This window comes from Crinia signifera, chromosome 2 (genome assembly GCF_055691185.1).
Source record: "Crinia signifera chromosome 2, ASM5569118v1, whole genome shotgun sequence".
NCBI classification, from domain to species: domain Eukaryota; kingdom Metazoa; phylum Chordata; class Amphibia; order Anura; family Myobatrachidae; genus Crinia; species Crinia signifera.
In genome coordinates, this window is record NC_139218.1 from 3540581 (window position 1) to 3560498 (window position 19918).

At 51.5% G+C, this 19918-nt stretch overlaps 1 protein-coding gene across 1 annotated transcript in view; it reads left to right on the top strand.

Moving 5' to 3' along the window:
* LOC146057564 (immunoglobulin superfamily member 3-like) overlaps nt 1-19918 on the top strand; it is a 66984-nt gene that overhangs the window by 21690 nt on the left and 25376 nt on the right. The window contains exons 4-5 of the mRNA XM_083168941.1: nt 12289-12648; nt 16474-16869. Of these exons, the coding sequence (XP_083025067.1) occupies nt 12289-12648; nt 16474-16869 (756 nt within the window). The remainder of the gene's footprint in view (nt 1-12288; nt 12649-16473; nt 16870-19918) is intronic.

A 19918-nucleotide genomic window follows, 5' to 3' on the forward strand; every position in this document is an offset into this window, starting at 1 on the left:
CAGCCATGGGGGGGTAAGTGTGTAGTGTGAGGGTGCCAGCCATAGAGGGTAAGTGTGTAGTGTGAGGGTGTCAGCCATAGAGCCTAAGTGTGTAGTGTGAGGTGCCAGCCATGTGGGGGGTGTAGTGTGAGGATGCCAGCCATGGGGGGTAAGTGTGATATGTGAGGGTGCCAGCCATAGAGGGTAAGTGTGTGGTGTGAGGGTGCCAGCCATAGAGGGTAAGTGTGTGGTGTGAGGGTGCCAGCCATAGAGGGTAAGTGTGTGGTGTGAGGGTGCCAGCCATGGGGGGTAAGTGTGATGTGTGAGGGTGCCAGCCATAGAGTGTAAGTGTGATGTGTGAGGGTGCCAGCCATAGAGGGTAAGTGTGATGTGTGAGGGTGCCAGCCATGGGGGGTAAGTGTGTAGTGTGAGGGTGCCAGCCATAGAGGGTAAGTGTGTGGTGTCAGGGTGCCAGCCATGGGGGGTAAGTGTGATGTGTGAGGGTGCCAGCCATGTGGGGGGTGTAGTGTGAGGATGCCAGCCATGGGGGGTAAGTGTGTAGTGTGAGGGTGTCACTTAGGTGACCCAGTATATGCCGGGTCAGTTAAAGTATTATAGATAGACCAAATGTATATAAATAATAATAAATAACTAAAAAATTAATATATAAATATATATATATATATATATATATATATATACACACACACACACACACATACAGGGGCGTCAACAGCAGTGTAGAACCCTGGGCATAGCAATGTATTGGGGCCCCCACTGATCCTCCAGCGGTAGGGGTGGGGGAAGCTTTGATGTACCACGGGTGGTAGAGGGTATTGCATCAACCGCTCTGTATTGGGCTGGACTGAGGCGGAGCCTAGGGGGAGGCCCACTTGACAGGGGTTGGAAGGAGCTTAGGAGTAATTGGGTAATAGGGGTTGGGGGGTACCTGGGAAATGACAAGGCGGGGGGCGGGGCTTAACAGGGTGGTGAGGTGGTATATATTGAGGGGATCACGTAGCCCTGGTCAGACATTTTGTCTGGAATCAAAAAGCTGAACGTCCTGGACGCTTTAGACGACTGTCTGGCTAACATGGCAGGCATCGATGCAGCGCTGGCCTCCTTGAGACAGGCGGCCGGTACGCAGGGAGAGGCCTGGTTACAGGAGCAGGTAGCGGGCCTCATACGGGGGTTGGGGACAGACGCTGACACGTCTGCCTCATCTGGCGCCCGGCCTCGGAGGTCCCGGCCTCCGGAGCGCCTTAGCCCTTCCTTCACCCCCAGAACCCAGCGCCGGTCTAGGAGCCCCACTCGGGACCCTCCAGGCTGTTCCGCGGGACGGACACCTTCCTCCCGGCAGGTTCGGTCTGGGAGGAATCCATCAGGACGGCGGGGTTCACAGCGCGGGAGGAGTCGCCTCCCTGTGCATGAAGAAGCAGCAGGAGTGACGTCGGGTCCCGGCGCGGCGGAGGATGTCGGCCGCACAGATGTCCGGCGAGAAGGCGGGGATGCAAGCGAGGGGAGATCCGCAGTGAACGAGCGGCAGCCGGCTGGCTTGGAAAGCGCAGAAGAGCCAACACGCAGTGCGGCACCAGCAGGATCGCGGGAGGGTGTGCGCGCGGCTTCCAGAATTACCAGACCAGAAGAAGTGCCTGGGTCGTCCGGAGGAGATGGAGCGCGTCAGGAAGCAGGAGCTGCGGCTGCTGGGTTCACAGCCCCCAGGCAGCCTGGTGAGTCCACATCTATGTCTTCTGCGCCCCTGTCAGTTAGTCGGGGGGGGGCAAGGGTGGGTCAGCAGAGTGAGGCTAGTAAGGGGATTATGGAGTTGGTGACTGGTTTTACTGAGTGGTTTTCTAAGGTGCGGCAGGGGGCAGGACAGTCGCCAGCGAGCGCGTGGGTCTCGCCAGGCAATGTTGTGGGCAGTGGCACTGCAGGTATTGCACAGGCTAGTGTGGAAACGGAGGCGGAAACAGTGCGGGTTAGTGATTCTGCTAAGGGTGAAGTTTATGTTTGTTTTGAGGGGCCGCTGGGGGCCCACCTGAAGCAAGAGGTAAAAGACAAAATTTGGAAAGGGGAATATGTAGACATTTTTTCATTACTCCCATTGGAGCGCTTTAATTTGGACAGGCCGCGTAAGGAAGAGAAGAAGGAGGAGGAGGAACGTCGGAGGTATCGGCTGATACCAAGGACGTTTTCTAACTGGCTCCAGGCTTTTGCAATTCTGGCGAGTGTGATTGGGGAGAAAGCGCCAGAGAATTGCTCACCCCTTTTTTGCTATATGGATGCGATTGCGGAAGCTGAGAGGGTTTATGGGGGTCAGGCTTGGCTGAGGTATGATGAGCAGTTTAGGCAACGGAAGGCGGTGCGACCTAATATCAGGTGGGATCATAAGGATATTGGGCTGTGGCTAAAAGTAACAGCACCTAATCGGTTGGGGCAGCCCTTTCGGGGGGACAGGGGGGGAACAAGAGAAGGGGTCAATAACACGCCCATACAAAAGGGCCTATATTTCGCATTCAATGAAGGATCATGTCGCTTTGGAGCAAAGTGCAAGTTTAAACATGAGTGCTCATCCTGCGGGGGTACCCATGGGGCAAACAAGTGTTTTAGGGGAAGGTCGCGAGAGTCCACTTCAAAAGGGGGTGACTCCAATACGCCTGGAAAGGATGCTGGGGTATCTGCATAGATACCCAAACAGACAGGCGGCGGCGCTTTTGGAAGGGGGATTTCGGGATGGGTTTAAAATACCTTCGGAGGTTGTGGCTACTGGGGCTTTTAGGGGGAATTTAAAATCAGCCAGAGAGCACCCTGAGGTTGTGGGGGAAAAATTGGCAAAAGAGGTGCATTTGGGGCGAATGGCGGGTCCTTTTTCATCGCCACCGCTGGCTGATTTGGTGGTTTCACCGTTGGGGGTAGTACACAAAAAGGAGGTGAATAAGTTTCGCCTCATACATCACTTGTCATTTCCAAAGGGGGCGTCGGTCAATGATGGTATTGACCCTGACATTTGTTCAGTGGTTTATACGTCGTTTGATGCTGCGGTTCAGTGGGTGAAGCATTTTGGAAAAGGGGCCCTGTTGGCAAAGACCGACGTAGAAGCGGCTTTTAGGTTGTTGCCGGTTCACCCATCGAGTGTTCGTCTGTTAGGTTGTTTTTGGGATGGGGGTTACTTTGTTGACCGTTGCCAGGGGCAAACGCAGGATTTTCAGAAGGGGGTTTCCAGAGGGGCGGAGCAAAGCACGGAGATGGACACTTAGGTGACCCAGTATATGCCGGGTCAGTAAAAGTATTATAGATAGACCAAATACATACACATACATATACATATATATATATATATATATATATATATATATATATATACATACAGGGGCGTCAACAGCAGTGTAGACCCCTGGGCATAGCAATGTATTGGGGCCCCTACCGATCCTCCAGCGGTAGGGGTGGGGGGTGCTTTGAGCGGAAGTTTTGATGTCCTGCGGGTGGTAGGGGGTATTATATCAACCGCTCAGCCTGTAGGGCCTGGATCAGTAATTTACACTAATTACCCCTTTACTGCACAGATGGTGGGAGATTGGGCTGAATGAAGGGGTCCTGATACATAACTTCCAGGGTGGTAGAGGATGTTTAATATGCAGAGGAGGGGTGTATAGTGGAGTCGGCTTATTATTCATAATTTTCTGGTGGGGGGACAGCTTGCTTGACTGCAGATATCTCCAGTTCCTGGAAATACATTTCTTAGATTTTAATGGAATTAAAAACTAGAGAATCCCACCTACCAAATGGTATTGGGGATTAGGGGATCAGAGTTCAGGAGGCAGTGCGATCTGCCAATGAGTTTATAAAACGACATACCAGGTGTGTGGAGCTGGAGCAGTAACCAGCTGCTCGAAGGCTGATATCTCTGGTTCTGGGCACAGTAGAGACAAGCTTCTAGTGTCCATCAATGGGGGAGAGTCCCAGCTTTTGGAATATACCCTCAGAAAAACTTTACGTCAGACAGAACCTGAAATATCTGACTGGGAAGGGCAATTAACAGGCTTGGATGGGGACCACTGCTTTGAAGTCAGATATCTCCGGTTCCCAAGGGCCGATTTTTAAAATTCTTGTACCCTTGGAAAGAGGGGACCCTCAGCTTTCAGACGAGGACCGTTAGACTCCTGGAGGGGTTTCTGGGTACTCAGAAACCCCCCCTGCGTGCGCTACTGGTTGCCTTCCGATGGGGTGTTCCCTGTCGTGTGCCTATTTTGAGGCGTTTAGTTCTTTTTTGGAATGGGTAGTTAGGGACACGTCTGGGTGCGGTTCGATTATCCACTATTTGGATGATTTTTTGTGCATTGGTCCGGGGGACGGCAAAGTCTGTGCATTGTTGCTGTGCACTATAGAACGGGTGGCAGCAGATTTTGGGGTGCCGTTGGCTCCTGGAAAAACCGAGGGGCCCGCATCAGTGATTAGCTTTATAGGAATTACTATTGATACTGTGTTGATGGAATGTCGCTTACCTGCAGACAAATTGGCGGCGTTGAAGGCAGAAGTGGGGAGGGCGGTGAGATTAAAGAAGATTAAGCTGAGGGAACTGCAGTCTTTGTTAGGCAAATTAAACTTTGCCTGTCGTATTATCCCAATAGGCAGGATTTTCAGTAGGCGTTTGGCAGGGGCGACTGCCGGAATCACTTCTCCTCATCATTTTATCAGGTTAGGGAGGGAGTTGCGCGATGACCTGAAGGTGTGGGCGGAGTTTTTGGAGTCATTCTACGGCAGGGCAATGTGGATGTCAGACGCGGTGGTGGCATTGGACATGGATCTGTTTACTGATGCGGCCGGGAGCGTCAGATACGGGGCTTATTGTCAGGGTCACTGGAGTGCCGAAAAATGGCCGGAGTCATGGGTCCTTCGGGGCTGGGTTCGTAACCTGGCGTTGTTGGAATTATTTCCAATATTGGTATCGGTGGTGATTTGGGGGCCATTATTTCAAAACAAAAAAATCTGTTTTCATTGTGATAATATGAGCGTAGTTGAAGCGGTTAATCATTTGTCGGCATCATCTCCACCTGTGGTTAAGGTGTTGCAACGGTTAGTGCTAGAATGTTTAGCAATAAATGCTTGGGTGGTTGCACGGCATGTTCCAGGAGTTTCTAATTGTATAGCAGATTCCTTGTCTCGTTGGCAGTGGGATCGTTTCAGGGAGCTGGCGCCGGGAGCAGACCGCAGTGGGGTCGATTGCCCGAGGCACCTTTGGGAGCTGCTGGAAGGATAGCGGATCAGCTCATCAGGGATTCCCTTGCCCCCGGCACGTGGTCGGCATACTGTCAGGAGTGGCAGCTCTGGAATGATTGGTGCAGATCAGTTGGCCTGCCGGAAGGAGAGGATGAGATCAGGGTGTTGCTATACATCGGCCATTGTAAAGAGCTGGGGTGGTCTGTATCGAGAATCGGGCGTTGTATGGCGGGCTTGGCGTTTGGTTTTCGGGCTTGTGCGAAGCCAGATGTCACTAAGAGCTTCTTGGTATCACGGGCGCTTAAGGGATGGAGAAGGGGTCACGCAGTTCGTGATAAGAGGAGGCCGGTTTCTTTCATTCTATTGCAGGGGTTGGGGGACAAGTTGGGGTTAGTCTGCCGGTCTGTTTATGAAAGCAAACTGTTCCAATTGGCCTTTTCTCTAGCATTTTTTGGGGCATTGCGGTTGGGGGAATTAGTTAGTCCGAGTGTGGCGGTACCGGGGGGCCTTAGATATGAGGAGGTTAGTTTATTTTCGGATAGGGTGGAATTTGTGTTGAGTCGTTCAAAAACAGACCAATTGGGTAGGGGAAAACGGGTGGTTCTATTTGAGGTGCGGGGTTCTGCTATGTGCCCGGTGGAATGCCTCAGAGTTTTTAGAGAGGTCAGGTTTACAGGGGGGCAGCTGAGAGACCCATTATTGGTGCATGCCGATGGATCATTTTTGTCTTGTTTTCAGTTTATTAGCGTGTTCAGGAAGGGGCTGCGGTTGCTGGGCCTGAGAGAGGAGGAATACGCGGGGCACTCGTTTAGGATTGGGGCAGCGACGGAAGCGGCTCGCTTGGGTTTTGGGGAGGACTTAATTAAGAAGATTGGGAGGTGGGATTCGGCTCGGTTCAAATCTTATGTGAGGTTAGACAAGTTATAATGTCTTTTGTGAGCTGCTGACCGGGAGTTTTTTTTTTCGTGTTTTCTTTTTGTTTCTTTGTGGTTTAGGGCAGCCTTCGTGCCTCATCTGGATTATGGGACACTCGTATGTTTTTTGGGGCGCCATTCGAGCCGGAATGAGACCGAACGGACGAAGATTGGGGTTGGACGGTCGGGAATTTGAAGTCCGCTGGCTGGGGAAGCGTGGTATGGTGTGGAGTGGGGTATTGCCGGAGTTCCATCGCTTTGTTAGGCTGGACAGGCCTCCTGAGATTTTAGTTTTGTGGGGGGTAATGATTTGGGGGTTAGGCCCTTCCGTGAGTTGATTCGCGATATTAAGTTCGATTTGTTACGCCTCTGGGCGTTATTTCCAGATGTGATTACCGTCTGGTCAGATATAGTGCCCCGGCAAGTTTGGAGGGATGCGCGTTCAGTGGAAAGGATTAATAAAGCCAGGATAAAGGTTAACAGAGCTATTGGGAAATTTGTGGCTAGGAATGGTGGAGTTATGGTGCGTCACCTAGAGCTGGAATCTGGGTTAGGCGCATTTTGGAGGGGAGATGGGGTCCACTTGAACGCGGTGGGCATGGATCTATGGTCTCTGGCAATACAAGACGGGGTAAAAGTGGCGGTGGCTTTGTGGCGGGTACGCAGGGGGTTAAGGGGTTAACCCCATGCGTTGTGGCGGAGGGGATCCTCGAGGTTGGTGGTCATGGAGGCTTGGCTTTGTGGAGGGGAGGGCCCCACGGCGGGGGCTGGACTCCTCGGGGTGAGGCTATATAGATACATAAATAATGAGCACGGGGTCTATGCAGATCGGTGCCCTCGAGCCAGTGTCATCGGCTGGGGGTAAAAAGCGTGAGGGAGAGTGCTTGGATATGTATGCTGGTTTTAGGGTTTTGGGCCTCGAGGATCACCTTTGCGGGTAAAGTGGGGATTATTGTGGTAAAACTGTTATTTGTTATTGTTTTAATAAAGATGGCTGCTGTGGCCAATTTCATCCAACATGAAGGAGTTGAGTTTTATTTGAAGGGGAATGGGTGGGGGGAAAATGGTCACAGCGAGTTGACAATACCCTGTTAAGCATGTAGGGCCTGGATCAGTAATTTCCACCAATAACCCCTTTACTGCACATATGGTGGGAGATGTGGTGGGAGAAGGGGGCATTGGGCTGAATGAAGGGGTCCTGATACATAACTTCCAGGGTGGTAGAGGATGTTTAATATGCAGAGGAGGGGTGTATAGTGGAGTGGGCTTATTATTCATTATTTTCTGGTGGGAGGACAGCTTGCTTGACTGCAGATATCTCCAGTACCCGGAAATAGATTTCTTAGATTTTAATGGAATTAAAAACTAGTTAATCCCACCTACCAAATGGTATTGGGGACTAGGGGATCAGAGTTCAGGAGGCAGAGCAATCTGCCCACGAGTATATAAAACTACATACCAGGTGTGTGGAGCTGGAGCAGTAACCAGCTGCTGGAAGGCTGATATCTCTGGTTCTGGGAACAGTAGAGACAAGCTGCTAGTGTTCATCAAAGGGGGAGAGTCCCAGCTTTTAGGATATACCCTCAGAAAAACTCTAAGTTAGACAGAAACTGAAATATCTGACTGGGAATAGCAATAAACAGGCTTGGATGGGGACCACTGCTTTGAAGTCAGATATCTCCAGTTCCCAAGGGTCGATTTGTAAAATTCTTGAACCCATGGAAAGAGGGGACCCCCAGCTTTCAGACTAGGGCCCTTAGACTTCTAGAGGGGTTTCTTGGTACTCAGAACCCCCCCCTGCTTCCGCCACTGATGTGGGGTGGTCTAGGTGTGTAGTGTGAGGGTGTCAGTCACATGGGGGGTGTAGGTGTGTAGTGTGAGGGTGTCAGTCACATGGGGGGGTCTAGGTGTATAGAGTGAGGGTGTCAGACACATGGGGGGTCTAGGTGTGTAGAGTGAGGGTGTCAGTCACATGGGGGGGTGTAGGTGTGTAGTGTGAGGGTGTCAGTCACATGGGGGGTGTAGGTGTGTAGTGTGAGGGTGTCAGTCACATGGGGGGTCTAGGTGTGTAGAGTGAGGGTTTCAGTCACATGGGGGGTCTAGGTGTGTAGAGTGAGGGTGTCATTCACATGGGGAGTGTAGGTGTGTAGTGTGAGGGTGTCAGTCACATGGGGGGTCTAGGTGTGTAGAGTGAGGGTGTCAGACACATGGGGTGGTCTAGGTGTGTAGAGTGAGGGTGTCAGTCACATGGGGGGTCTAGGTGTGTAGAGTGAGGGTGTCAGTCACATGGGGGGGTGTAGGTGTGTAGTGTGAGGGTGTCAGTCACATGGGGGGGCCTAGGTGTGTAGAGTGAGGGTGTCAGTCACATGGGGGGGTCTAGGTGTGTAGAGTGAGGGTGTCAGTCACATGTGGTGGTCTAGGTGTGTAGAGTGAGGGTGTCAGTCACATGGGGGGGTGTAGGTGTGTAGAGTGAGGGTTGGCAGAAAAAGGTTGTTGGTCACAAAAGTGGCCCAGGGGCGCCTGAGTGGAGTTGTTTTGCTGGAGCTGCGGTCTCTGGATTTGGGAAGTCAGGCCCAAGAGAAGTACATAGAAAAAAAAGGGGGATTTGAGACCGCGCTCCCTAAGGAAAAGTGCAACAGGTATATTTAAAACATTTATTATGAAAAGAATGAATACATGTAAATATAAAATGCAATAAAAAAAGGGATTGGGGGTATCACAAGTAAAATAATAAGAGCAGGGATATTCACCCACAGTCCAGTCCTGGTAATGTCCTGTATCCGTTCCTATAGTACCTCCAGATGAATATTATAAAGTGCCAATTGCAATGTGATGATTAGTAGTCTCCAAACCAGGGAGCTCCCGATGTTGGGGGGTGCTCAACCCGGTGGGCTTGATGTTGTTGCCACTTGGTACCTTGATGGGAGTGATGTAAATCTCCTAACCAGGGAGCTCCTGATGGTGAGTGGTGCTCTACCTGGTGGGCCTGATGGTAATGCCGCTTGATTCAAGGATGGAGACAATTCTGGAGGTTGGTCCGGTTGCAGGATGAAATTGAAGAGGATGTCTGTAAAATAGGGGTGTCCCTGCTCCCCTCCACCAACGCGTTTCGCTATAAGCTTTGTCAAGGTGATGTCACCTTGACAAAGCTTATAGCGAAACGCGTTGGTGGAGGGGAGCAGGGACACCCCTATTTTACAGACATCCTCTTCAATTTCATCCTGCAACCGGACCAACCTCCAGAATTGTCTCCATCCTTGAATCAAGCGGCATTACCATCAGGCCCACCAGGTAGAGCACCACTCACCATCAGGAGCTCCCTGGTTAGGAGATTTACATCACTCCCATCAAGGTACCAAGTGGCAACAACATCAAGCCCACCGGGTTGAGCACCCCCCAACATCGGGAGCTCCCTGGTTTGGAGACTACTAATCATCACATTGCAATTGGCACTTTATAATATTCATCTGGAGGTACTATAGGAACGGATACAGGACATTACCAGGACTGGACTGTGGGTGAATATCCCTGCTCTTATTATTTTACTTGTGATACCCCCAATCCCTTTTTTTATTGCATTTTATATTTACATGTATTCATTCTTTTCATAATAAATGTTTTAAATATACCTGTTGCACTTTTCCTTAGGGAGCGCGGTCTCAAATCCCCCTTTTTTTTCTGTGTAGAGTGAGGGTGTCAGTCACATGGGGGGGTGTAGGTGTGTAGTGTGAGGGTGTCAGTCACATGGGGGGCCTAGGTGTGTAGAGTGAGGGTGTCAGTCACATGGGGGGTCTAGGTGTGTAGAGTGAGTGTGTCAGTCACATGGGCGGGCCTAAGTGTGTGGAGTGAGGGTGTCCGTCACATGGGGGGGTCTAGGTGTGTAGAGTGAGGGTGTCAGACACATGGGGGGGTCTAGGTGTGTAGTGTGAGGGTGTCAGTCACATGGGGGGGTGTAGGTGTGTAGTGTGAGGGTGTCAGACACATGGGGGGTGTAGGTGTGTAGTGTGAGGGTGTCAGTCACATGGGGGGTCTAGGTGTGTAGAGTGAGGGTGTCAGACACATGGGGTGGTCTAGGTGTGTAGAGTGAGGGTGTCAGTCACATGGGGGGTCTAGGTGTGTAATGTGAGGTGTCAGTCACATGGGGGGGTCTAGGTGTGTAGCGTGAGGGTGTCAGTCACATGGGGGGGTGTAGGTGTGTAGTGTGAGGGTGTCAGTCACATGGGGGGGCCTAGGTGTGTAGAGTGAGGGTGTCAGTCACATGGGGGGGTCTAGGTGTGTAGAGTGAGGGTGTCAGACACATGTGGTGGTCTAGGTGTGTAGAGTGAGTGCGTCAGTCACATGGGCGGGCCTAAGTGTGTGGAGTGAGGGTGTCAGTCACATGGGGGGGTCTAGGTGTGTAGAGTGAGGGTGTCAGTCACATGGGGAGTGTAGGTGTGTAGAGTGAGGGTGTCAGTCACATGGGGAGTGTAGGTGTGTAGAGTGAGGGTGTCAGACACATGGGGTGGTCTAGGTGTGTAGAGTGAGGGTGTCAGTCACATGGGGGGTCTAGGTGTGTAGAGTGAGGGTGTCAGACACATGTGGTGGTCTAGGTGTGTAGAGTGAGGGTGTCAGTCACATGGGGGGTCTAGGTGTGTAGAGTGAGGGTGTCAGACACATGTGGTGGTCTAGGTGTGTAGAGTGAGGGTGTCAGACACATGGGGGGTCTAGGTGTGTAGAGTGAGGGTGTCAGACACATGTGGTGGTCTAGGTGTGTAGAGTGAGGGTGTCAGACACATGTGGTGGTCTAGGTGTGTAGTGTGAGAGTGTCAGACACATGGGGTGGTCTAGGTGTGTAGAGTGAGGGTGTCAGTCACATGGGGGGTCTAGGTGTGTAGAGTGAGGGTGTCAGACACATGGGGGGTCTAGGTGTGTAGAGTGAGGGTGTCAGACACATGGGGGGTCTAGGTGTGTAGAGTGAGGGTGTCAGACACATGTGGTGGTCTAGGTGTGTAGTGTGAGAGTGTCAGTCACATGGGGTGGTCTAGGTGTGTAAAGTGAGGGTGTCAGTCACATGGGGAGTGTAGGTGTGTAGAGTGAGGGTGTCAGACACATGGGGGGGTCTAGGTGTGTAGTGTGAGGGTGTCAGTCACATGGGGAGTCTAGGTGTGTAGAGTGAGGGTGTCAGACACATGGGGTGGTCTAGGTGTGTGGAGTGAGGGTGTCAGTCACATGGGGGGGTCTAGGTGTGTAGAGTGAGGGTGTCAGTCACATGGGGAGTGTAGGTGTGTAGAGTGAGGGTGTCAGTCACATGGGGAGTGTAGGTGTGTAGAGTGAGGGTGTCAGACACATGGGGGGGTGTAGGTGTGTAGAGTGAGGGTGTCAGTCACATGGGGGGTCTAGGTGTGTAGAGTGAGGGTGTCAGACACATGGGGGGGTCTAGGTGTGTAATGTGAGGGTGTCAGTCACAAAGGGGGGTGTAGGTGTGTAGTGTGAGGGTGTCAGACACATGGGGTGGTCTAGGTGTGTAGAGTGAGGGTGTCAGTCACATGGGGGGTCTAGGTGTGTAGAGTGAGGGTGTCAGTCACATGGGGGGGTCTAGGTGTGTAGAGTGAGGGTGTCAGTCACATGGGGAGTGTAGGTGTGTAGAGTGAGGGTGTCAGTCACATGGGGAGTGTAGGTGTGTAGAGTGAGGGTGTCAGTCACATGGGGAGTGTAGGTGTGTAGAGTGAGGGTGTCAGACACATGGGGGGGTGTAGGTGTGTAGAGTGAGGGTGTCAGTCACATGGGGGGTCTAGGTGTGTAGAGTGAGGGTGTCAGACACATGGGGGGGTCTAGGTGTGAAGAGTGATGGTGTCAGACACATGGGGTGGTCTAGGTGTGTAGAGTGAGGGTGTCAGACACATAGGGTGGTCTAGGTGTGTAGAGTGAGGGTGTCAGTCACATGGGGGGGTCTAGGTGTGTAGAGTGAGGGTGTCAGACACATGGGGTGGTCTAGGTGTGTAGAGTGAGGGTGTCAGTCACATGGGGAGTGTAGGTGTGTAGTGTCAGCCATTTGGGGTACATGTGTAGTCACTGACATCAGTACATGTGTCTGGGCAGTTGCCGTTCCCGTCCTGTGCCCCGCACTGCCTGGCATTCCTGTGGCTGGGCATCGTATGGATGGTTGTCAGGACTATGGCAGTGATCATTGTTGTTTCAGGTGGAGACTATGAGGTGCAGATCCAGGCTACAGGCGTTACTCTCAGCGCTGGGAGTCCTCTGGAGGTCACCTGCTCTGTTACCCACCCTGCCCCCAGCCGCCTTCACATCTCCTGGCTATTCAATGATGAGGTGGCAGCTACCTGGGAGCCCTCTGGCATTACCAAGTACATGACGCAGTACAACACCCGGGCCGCAAGATGGCAGCTGTCCGTGGGAAGGAGAGACCGGAAGACCTGGACCTTAAGGATCAACTGGGCTCACCCCGGGGACGGGGGCTCATACACGTGTGTGGTTACTGAGGAGGGGTCCGACAAGCGGCAGAGATCCGACCCTATATCTGTCACTGTAGAAGCAACCGGTGAGTTCTCTAACGGCGCTGTACCGGGAGTCTGATGTTCTCCTTATATATATATATATATATACTTGTTGTGAGCCGGCACTCCCAGTGGATGAATCAAGTGGTACTGACCCGGTGCCCTCCAGGATGGACCAACTGGTCCTGGTATGCAGAGTAGAAATCAGGCGTCACTCTCGGATTTGATGAATGTGAAAAAAAATTATTTATTCATGCAACATGTTTCGGGCGTGTAGCCCGTCCTCAGGGATCAATAACAATGACTGTGCAACACATATAAATACTCTAACAAGTGGTAAAACCCTCCCCTAATGTGCAAGTGCCACCCCTCTTACCTGCACCATCCATGCTGTGTCCCCGCTCCCCCCCCCCCTCCAGCGCGTTGGCGCATGTGCATTGCCATTGGGGAGGCTGTGCTTCCGTCCAGTGCTTCCCTGTGACGTCATCATGCGTGCCCCGCGCTGCGGTTCAGCTGGACAGCCAGGCCTCTTGCTGGATCTCGCACGGAGGGTGGTTGCCATGGCAGCAACATATACAATACTGTGCAAAACCTATTCGAGAAAAATACATAAAAAACTTGCGTTAAGAGGCTGTAATCAGCTATTTAAAAGGCAACAATGTGCCAGTGCTGTGCAATAGATAAAACATACAATACATACATGAATATGAACATAGACAATTAAATATCTGCAGGGGGATGTTAGCGCAGCGGAACAGTGGAACTTTTATTATAAACTCATACACAGTACAGACCTTGCTGTTTAACTCCATGTCCAGTACTCCAGACCGTGTGGTCTCAGCACTTGACCTGGATGATGTAATAACTAAATCAATTCATTCCTGCCTTTGCTGTGCTATACATCCTGGTCTGTGAGCAGCCAATTGGATTGATTGGGTGGATAATCTAACAATCTGGTGTATTGTTACTTATAAGAAATGGTACAACCCATGCTGCTCGTTCAGACCCCTAGGTGCGAGCGTGTCTAGCTGGTGTATCCACCTCGCCTCGAGCTGTAGGAGTTTCTTCTCTCTGTTTCCCCCTCTTAAGGGACATATTTGAAGCAGATAATGCATTGGCACACCCTGTTAAATTAACATACAACATGAGCAAGGTGGTCATTAACTTTTTAGACGTGAAAATCAGTCTTAAACAAAATTGTATAGAAACATCTTTACATGTAAGGAGACGATCGCAATACTCTCCTCAGGTATGAAAGTTGTCACCCGAGGGCATTGAGAGAGGGGTTGCCCTACTCTCAAATGTTGAGAGTGAGGAGAATTGTGAGCAATGAAGCTCAAGCACATGTTGAACTTGACAACTAAATTTGAACAAAGAGGCTATAAAAAGAAAGATTTGTCCAAAATTAAGAATAGGGTCCTCAACATCTCCCATGAAACAGCATTAAACACCACCAGCCATAACAAAGAGCTGGGTACCAGAATCCATGGGTCACACAGCATGCGATGGGCAGCTGTGAGATTACAAAAAAAGTTAAGAAGCTATGGCCCTTGGTGACGTCTGATAAAGACCTCAAGAGTCTACATAACACGCAAATCATGCCAGCGTACAAAAGAGGAAGAAATCTGGCCGATTTATTGGTCAAAACTGATGTAGCCACATTAAGAGCAACAAACCATCTCACTTTTTGTCACGTCCTGAAGGTTGTTTCAGATGTGTGGGGTGTGTGACCTGTAGCTCCATGATTACAGGAGACACGGTGAGCCACCCACACACAGGACGCAAAATTAAAATCAGGCATTCGGTTACCTGTCCTAGCCGGTACGTAGTATATATTCTGTCTTGCCCATGTGGGCTTTACTACGTGGGCAAGACAGAGTGCCAATTCAAAGAAAGAATGGCGAATCATCGCCTGGCCATCAGACAGGCCCTGGCCACCGGTCAAAGTGAACAGCCGGTGGCAAGACATTGTGCAGAAAGGAAACACAATTTGGCCAGTATAAGATCGAAGAATATAGACCACGTCCCTGTCCCCACAAGAGAGGGAAACAGAGAGAAGAAACTCCTGCAGCTCGAGGCGAGGTGGATTCACCAGCTAGACACGCTCGCACCTAGGGGTCTGAACGAGCAGCATGGGTTGTACCATTTCTTATAAGTAACAATACACCAGATTGTTAGATTATCCACCCAATCAATCCAATTGGCTGCTCACAGACCAGGATGTATAGCACAGCAAAGGCAGGAATGAATTGATTTAGTTATTACATCATCCAGGTCAAGTGCTGAGACCACACGGTCTGGAGTACTGGACATGGAGTTAAACAGAAATTTCTGTACTGTGTATGAGTTTATAATAAAAGTTCCACTGTTCCGCTGCGCTAACATCCCCCTGCAGATTTTTAATTGTCTATGTTCATATTCATGTATGTATTGTATGTTTTATCTATTGCACAGCACTGGCACATTGTTGCCTTTTAAATGGCTGATTACAGCATCTTAACGCAAGTTTTTTATGTATTTTTGTCGAATAGGTTTTGCACAGTATTGTATATGTTGCTGCCATGGCAACCACCCTCCCTGCGAGATCCAGAAAGAGGCCTGGCTGTCCAGCTGAACCGCAGCGGGGGGCACGCATGATGACGTCACAGGGAAGCACTGGACGGAAGCACAGCCTCCCCAATGGCGATGCACATGCGGCAACGCGCTGGAGGGGGCGGAAGCGGGGACACAGCATGGATGGCACAGGTAAGAGGGGTGGCACTGGCACATTAGGGGAGGGTTTTACCACTTGTTAGAGTATTTATATGTGTTGCACAGTCATTGTTATTGATCTCTGAGGACGGGCTACACGCCCGAAACATGTTGCATGAATAAATACGTTTTTTTCACGTTCATCAAATCCGAGAGTGCCGCCTGATTTCTACTCTCTCTCTCTCTCTCTCGCTCTTCACACCGGCGTAAGGGGCTGCGCCCCCTTAATTTGTGAACGTTTGTATTGTGAGAAATATGGTTAGAATTGTATGACAGATGCCTGTATTGCAACTTGTTATAGGTGAAATGTGTTACATAGAGAGCATATGATTTGGAAGGGGGTGTATTGTTTTGTTTAATTTAAAAAGCGGTTACAGAGTAAGATGTACATTGATAGTGTGGAGGGTACAGTGACATTTGTGGGTGTGGGGGGGGGTGCGTGTTGTTTAGGTGTGTGTGCGCAATAGTATAGTAGGGTGTTTTTGAGTCAGCGGCTCCCCACTGGCGGAGGTCACGACACAGGAAAACAGGAGGCTGGGTAGTGATAGGGGTATTTTATTCTCCCTCTATAGGGGTCGTGGACCCCCACAAGGGAGCAGTCGGGATTCCGACGTTGGGGTAATGACTGTCGGAATCCGGACTGTCGGTGAATCGTCCGGCACCCAAACTGGCTACCGAGCGCTGTGAGGCACCGTGCCTAAAGGCCATATTACAGTGTCCATGTCAAATTATGTTGATATAAACACCAAAAACCATGAAAAAAGCATGTCAACCATTTCCCTTATTGACATTTTGCTGCCTTTTTCATGTGTCAAGCTTCTGCCTGTCCACCAATAGTGGCAATAACATGGTGCCGCCATTATCACCAACTGTCTTCTGCCCCATGATAAGGACATCCCTGGGGGAAAAGCCTGGGGTAGAGATCCCAGCAGTGACATCACAGAGACAGTGATCCCAGCAGTGACATCACAGAGATCCCAGCAGTGACATCACAGAGATCCCAGCAGAGACAACACAGAGACCGTGATCCTAGCAGTGACATCACAGAGACCGCGTGTCCGCGGCTGATACTTGGTGACTGGTACAATCTCTATTACATGTTCTCTCTTATTTCCTAGCTGACCACAGCCGGAAGGTCATACTCAGCGCTGATGTATTAGAGGTCTATGCAGGGAATCCAGTGAGGTACCAATGCGCTGTGTCCGGGCTCCCCGTGGCCGGGGCTGTGGCCTGGTTCAGGATGGAGTCAGCGGCGCAGATGGTGGAGATGGCATCGTTGCAGGCTGATGGAGAGCTGCGGCTAGGGGTGGACTATGCCCAGAGGTACCATAGAGGCCACCTAGCTGCACAGAGAGTCACCCCGGGGGTCTTCCTCCTGAGAATGGACAGAGTAACGCAAACCGATGGCGGGAAAGTCATCTGCCGTGTGACGGAAACCATACAGGAACAGGAGGACGTGTGGCGGAATGTGACCACTGACAGTAATGTCCTGCATGTCACTGTCATACCCCTAGGTGAGTGCCACCACCATCATCATACGTGTAATATGCGTGTCACCATGTACCGAGTCCTCTCCCACATCACTGTCATACCCCTAGGTGAGTGCCACCACCATCATCATACGTGTAATATGCGTGTCACCATGTACTGTGTCCTCTCCCACATCAATGTCATACCCCTAGGTGAGTGCCACCACCATCATCATATGTGTAATATGCGTGTCACCATGTACCGAGTCCTCTCACACATCAATGTCATACCCCTAGGTGAGTGCCACCACCACCATCATACATGTAATAAGCATGTCACCATGTACCGAGTCCTCTCCCACATCACTATAATACCTCTAGGTGAGTGCCACCACCATCATCATACGTGTAATACGCGTGTCACCATGTACCGAGTCCTCTCCCACATCACTGTCCCTTCCTCTCTAACCTGATCTCCACTCACACTCCCTCCTGCTCACTCTGCTCCTCCCTATATCTCTGACCTGATCTCCACTCACACTCCCTCCCACTCACTCTGCTCCTCCCTATATCTCTGACCTGATCGCCACTCACACTCCCTCCTGCTCACTCTGCTCCTACCTATATCTCTGACCTGATCTCCACTCACACTCCCTCCCGCTCACTCTGCTCCTCCCTATATCTCTGACCTGATCTCCACTCACACTCCCTCCTGCTCACTCTGCTCCTCCCTATATCTCTGACCTGATCTCCACTCACACTCCCTCCCGCTCACTCTGCTCCTCCCTATATCTCTGACCTGATCTCCAATCACACTCCCTCCCGCTCACTCTACTCCTCCCTTTATCTCTGACCTGATCTCCACTCACACTCCCTCCTGCTCACTCTGCTCCTCCCTATATCACTGACCTGATATCCACTCACACTCCCTCCCACTCACTCTGCTCCTCCCTATATCTCTGACCTGATCGCCACTCACACTCCCTCCTGCTCACTCTGCTCCTACCTATATCTCTGACCTGATCTCCACTCACACTGCCTCCTGCTCACTCTGCTCCTCCCTATATCTCTGACCTGATCTCCACTCACACTCCCTCCCGCTCACTCTGCTCCTCCCTATATCTCTGACCTGATCTCCAGTCACACTCCCTCCCGCTCACTCTGCTCCTACCTATATCTCTGACCTGATCGCCACTCACACTCCCTCCCACTCACTCTGCTCCTCCCTATATCTCTGACCTGATCTCCACTCACACTCCCTCCCGCTCACTCTGCTCCTCCCTATATCTCTGACCTGATCTCCAATCACACTCCCTCCCGCTCACTCTACTCCTCCCTTTATCTCTGACCTGATCTCCACTCACACTCCCTCCTGCTCACTCTGCTCCTCCCTATATCACTGACCTGATATCCACTCACACTCCCTCCCACTCACTCTGCTCCTCCCTATATCTCTGACCTGATCGCCACTCACACTCCCTCCTGCTCACTCTGCTCCTACCTATATCTCTGACCTGATCTCCACTCACACTGCCTCCTGCTCACTCTGCTCCTACCTATATCTCTGACCTGATCTCCACTCACACTCCCTCCCGCTCACTCTGCTCCTCCCTATATCTCTGACCTAATCTCCACTCACACTCCCTCCCACTCACTCTGCTCCTCCCTATATCTCTGACCTGATCGCCACTCACACTGCCTCCCACTCACTCTGCTACTACCTATATCTCTGACCTGATCTCCACTCACACTCCCTCCTGCTCACTCTGCTCCTACCTATATCTCTGACCTGATCGCCACTCACACTCCCTCCCGCTCACTCTGCTCCTACCTATATCTCTGACCTGATCTCCACTCACACTCCCTCCCGCTCACTCTGCTCCTCCCTATATCTCTGACCTGATCTCCACTCACACTCCCTGCTGCTCACTCTGCTCCTCCCTATATCTCTGACCTGATCGCCACTCACATTCCCTCCAGCTCACTCTGCTTCTCCCTATATCTCTGACCTGATCTCCACTCACACTCCCTCCCGCTCACTCTGCTCCTCCCTATATCTCTGACCTGATCTCCACTCACACTCCCTCCCGCTCACTCTGCTCCTCCCTATATCTCTGACCTGATCGCCACTCACACTCCCTCCTGCTCACTCTGCTTCTCCCTATATCTCTGACCTGATCTCCACTCACACTCCCTCCCGCTCACTCTGCTCCTCCCTATATCTCTGACCTGATCGCCACTCACACTGCCTCCCACTCACTCTGCTACTACCTATATCTCTGACCTGATCTCCACTCACACTCCCTCCTGCTCACTCTGCTCCTACCTATATCTCTGACCTGATCGCCACTCACACTCCCTCCCGCTCACTCTGCTCCTACCTATATCTCTGACCTGATCTCCACTCACACTCCCTCCCGCTCACTCTGCTCCTCCCTACATCTCTGACCTGATCGCCACTCACACTCCCTCTCACTCACTCTGCTCCTCCCTATATCTCTGACCTGATCGCCACTCACACTGCCTCCCACTCACTCCGCTACTACCTATATCTCTGACCTGATCTCCACTCACACTCCCTCCTGCTCACTCTGCTCCTACCTATATCTCTGACCTGATCGCCACTCACACTCCCTCCCGCTCACTCTGCTCCTCCCTATATCTCTGACCTGATCTCCACTCACACTCCCTCCCGCTCACTCTGCTCCTCCCTATATCTCTGACCTGATCTCCACTCACACTCCCTCCCGCTCACTCTGCTCCTCCCTATATCTCTGACCTGATCGCCACTCACACTACCTCCTGCTCACTCTGCTTCTCCCTATATCTCTGACCTGATCTCCACTCACACTCCCTCCCGCTCACTCTGCTCCTCCCTATATCTCTGACCTGATCGCCACTCACACTGCCTCCCACTCACTCTGCTACTACCTATATCTCTGACCTAATCTCCACTCACACTCCCTCCTGCTCACTCTGCTCCTACCTATATCTCTGACCTGATCGCCACTCACACTCCCTCCTGCTCACTCTGCTTCTCCCTATATCTCTGACCTGATCTCCACTCACACTCCCTCCCGCTCACTCTGCTCCT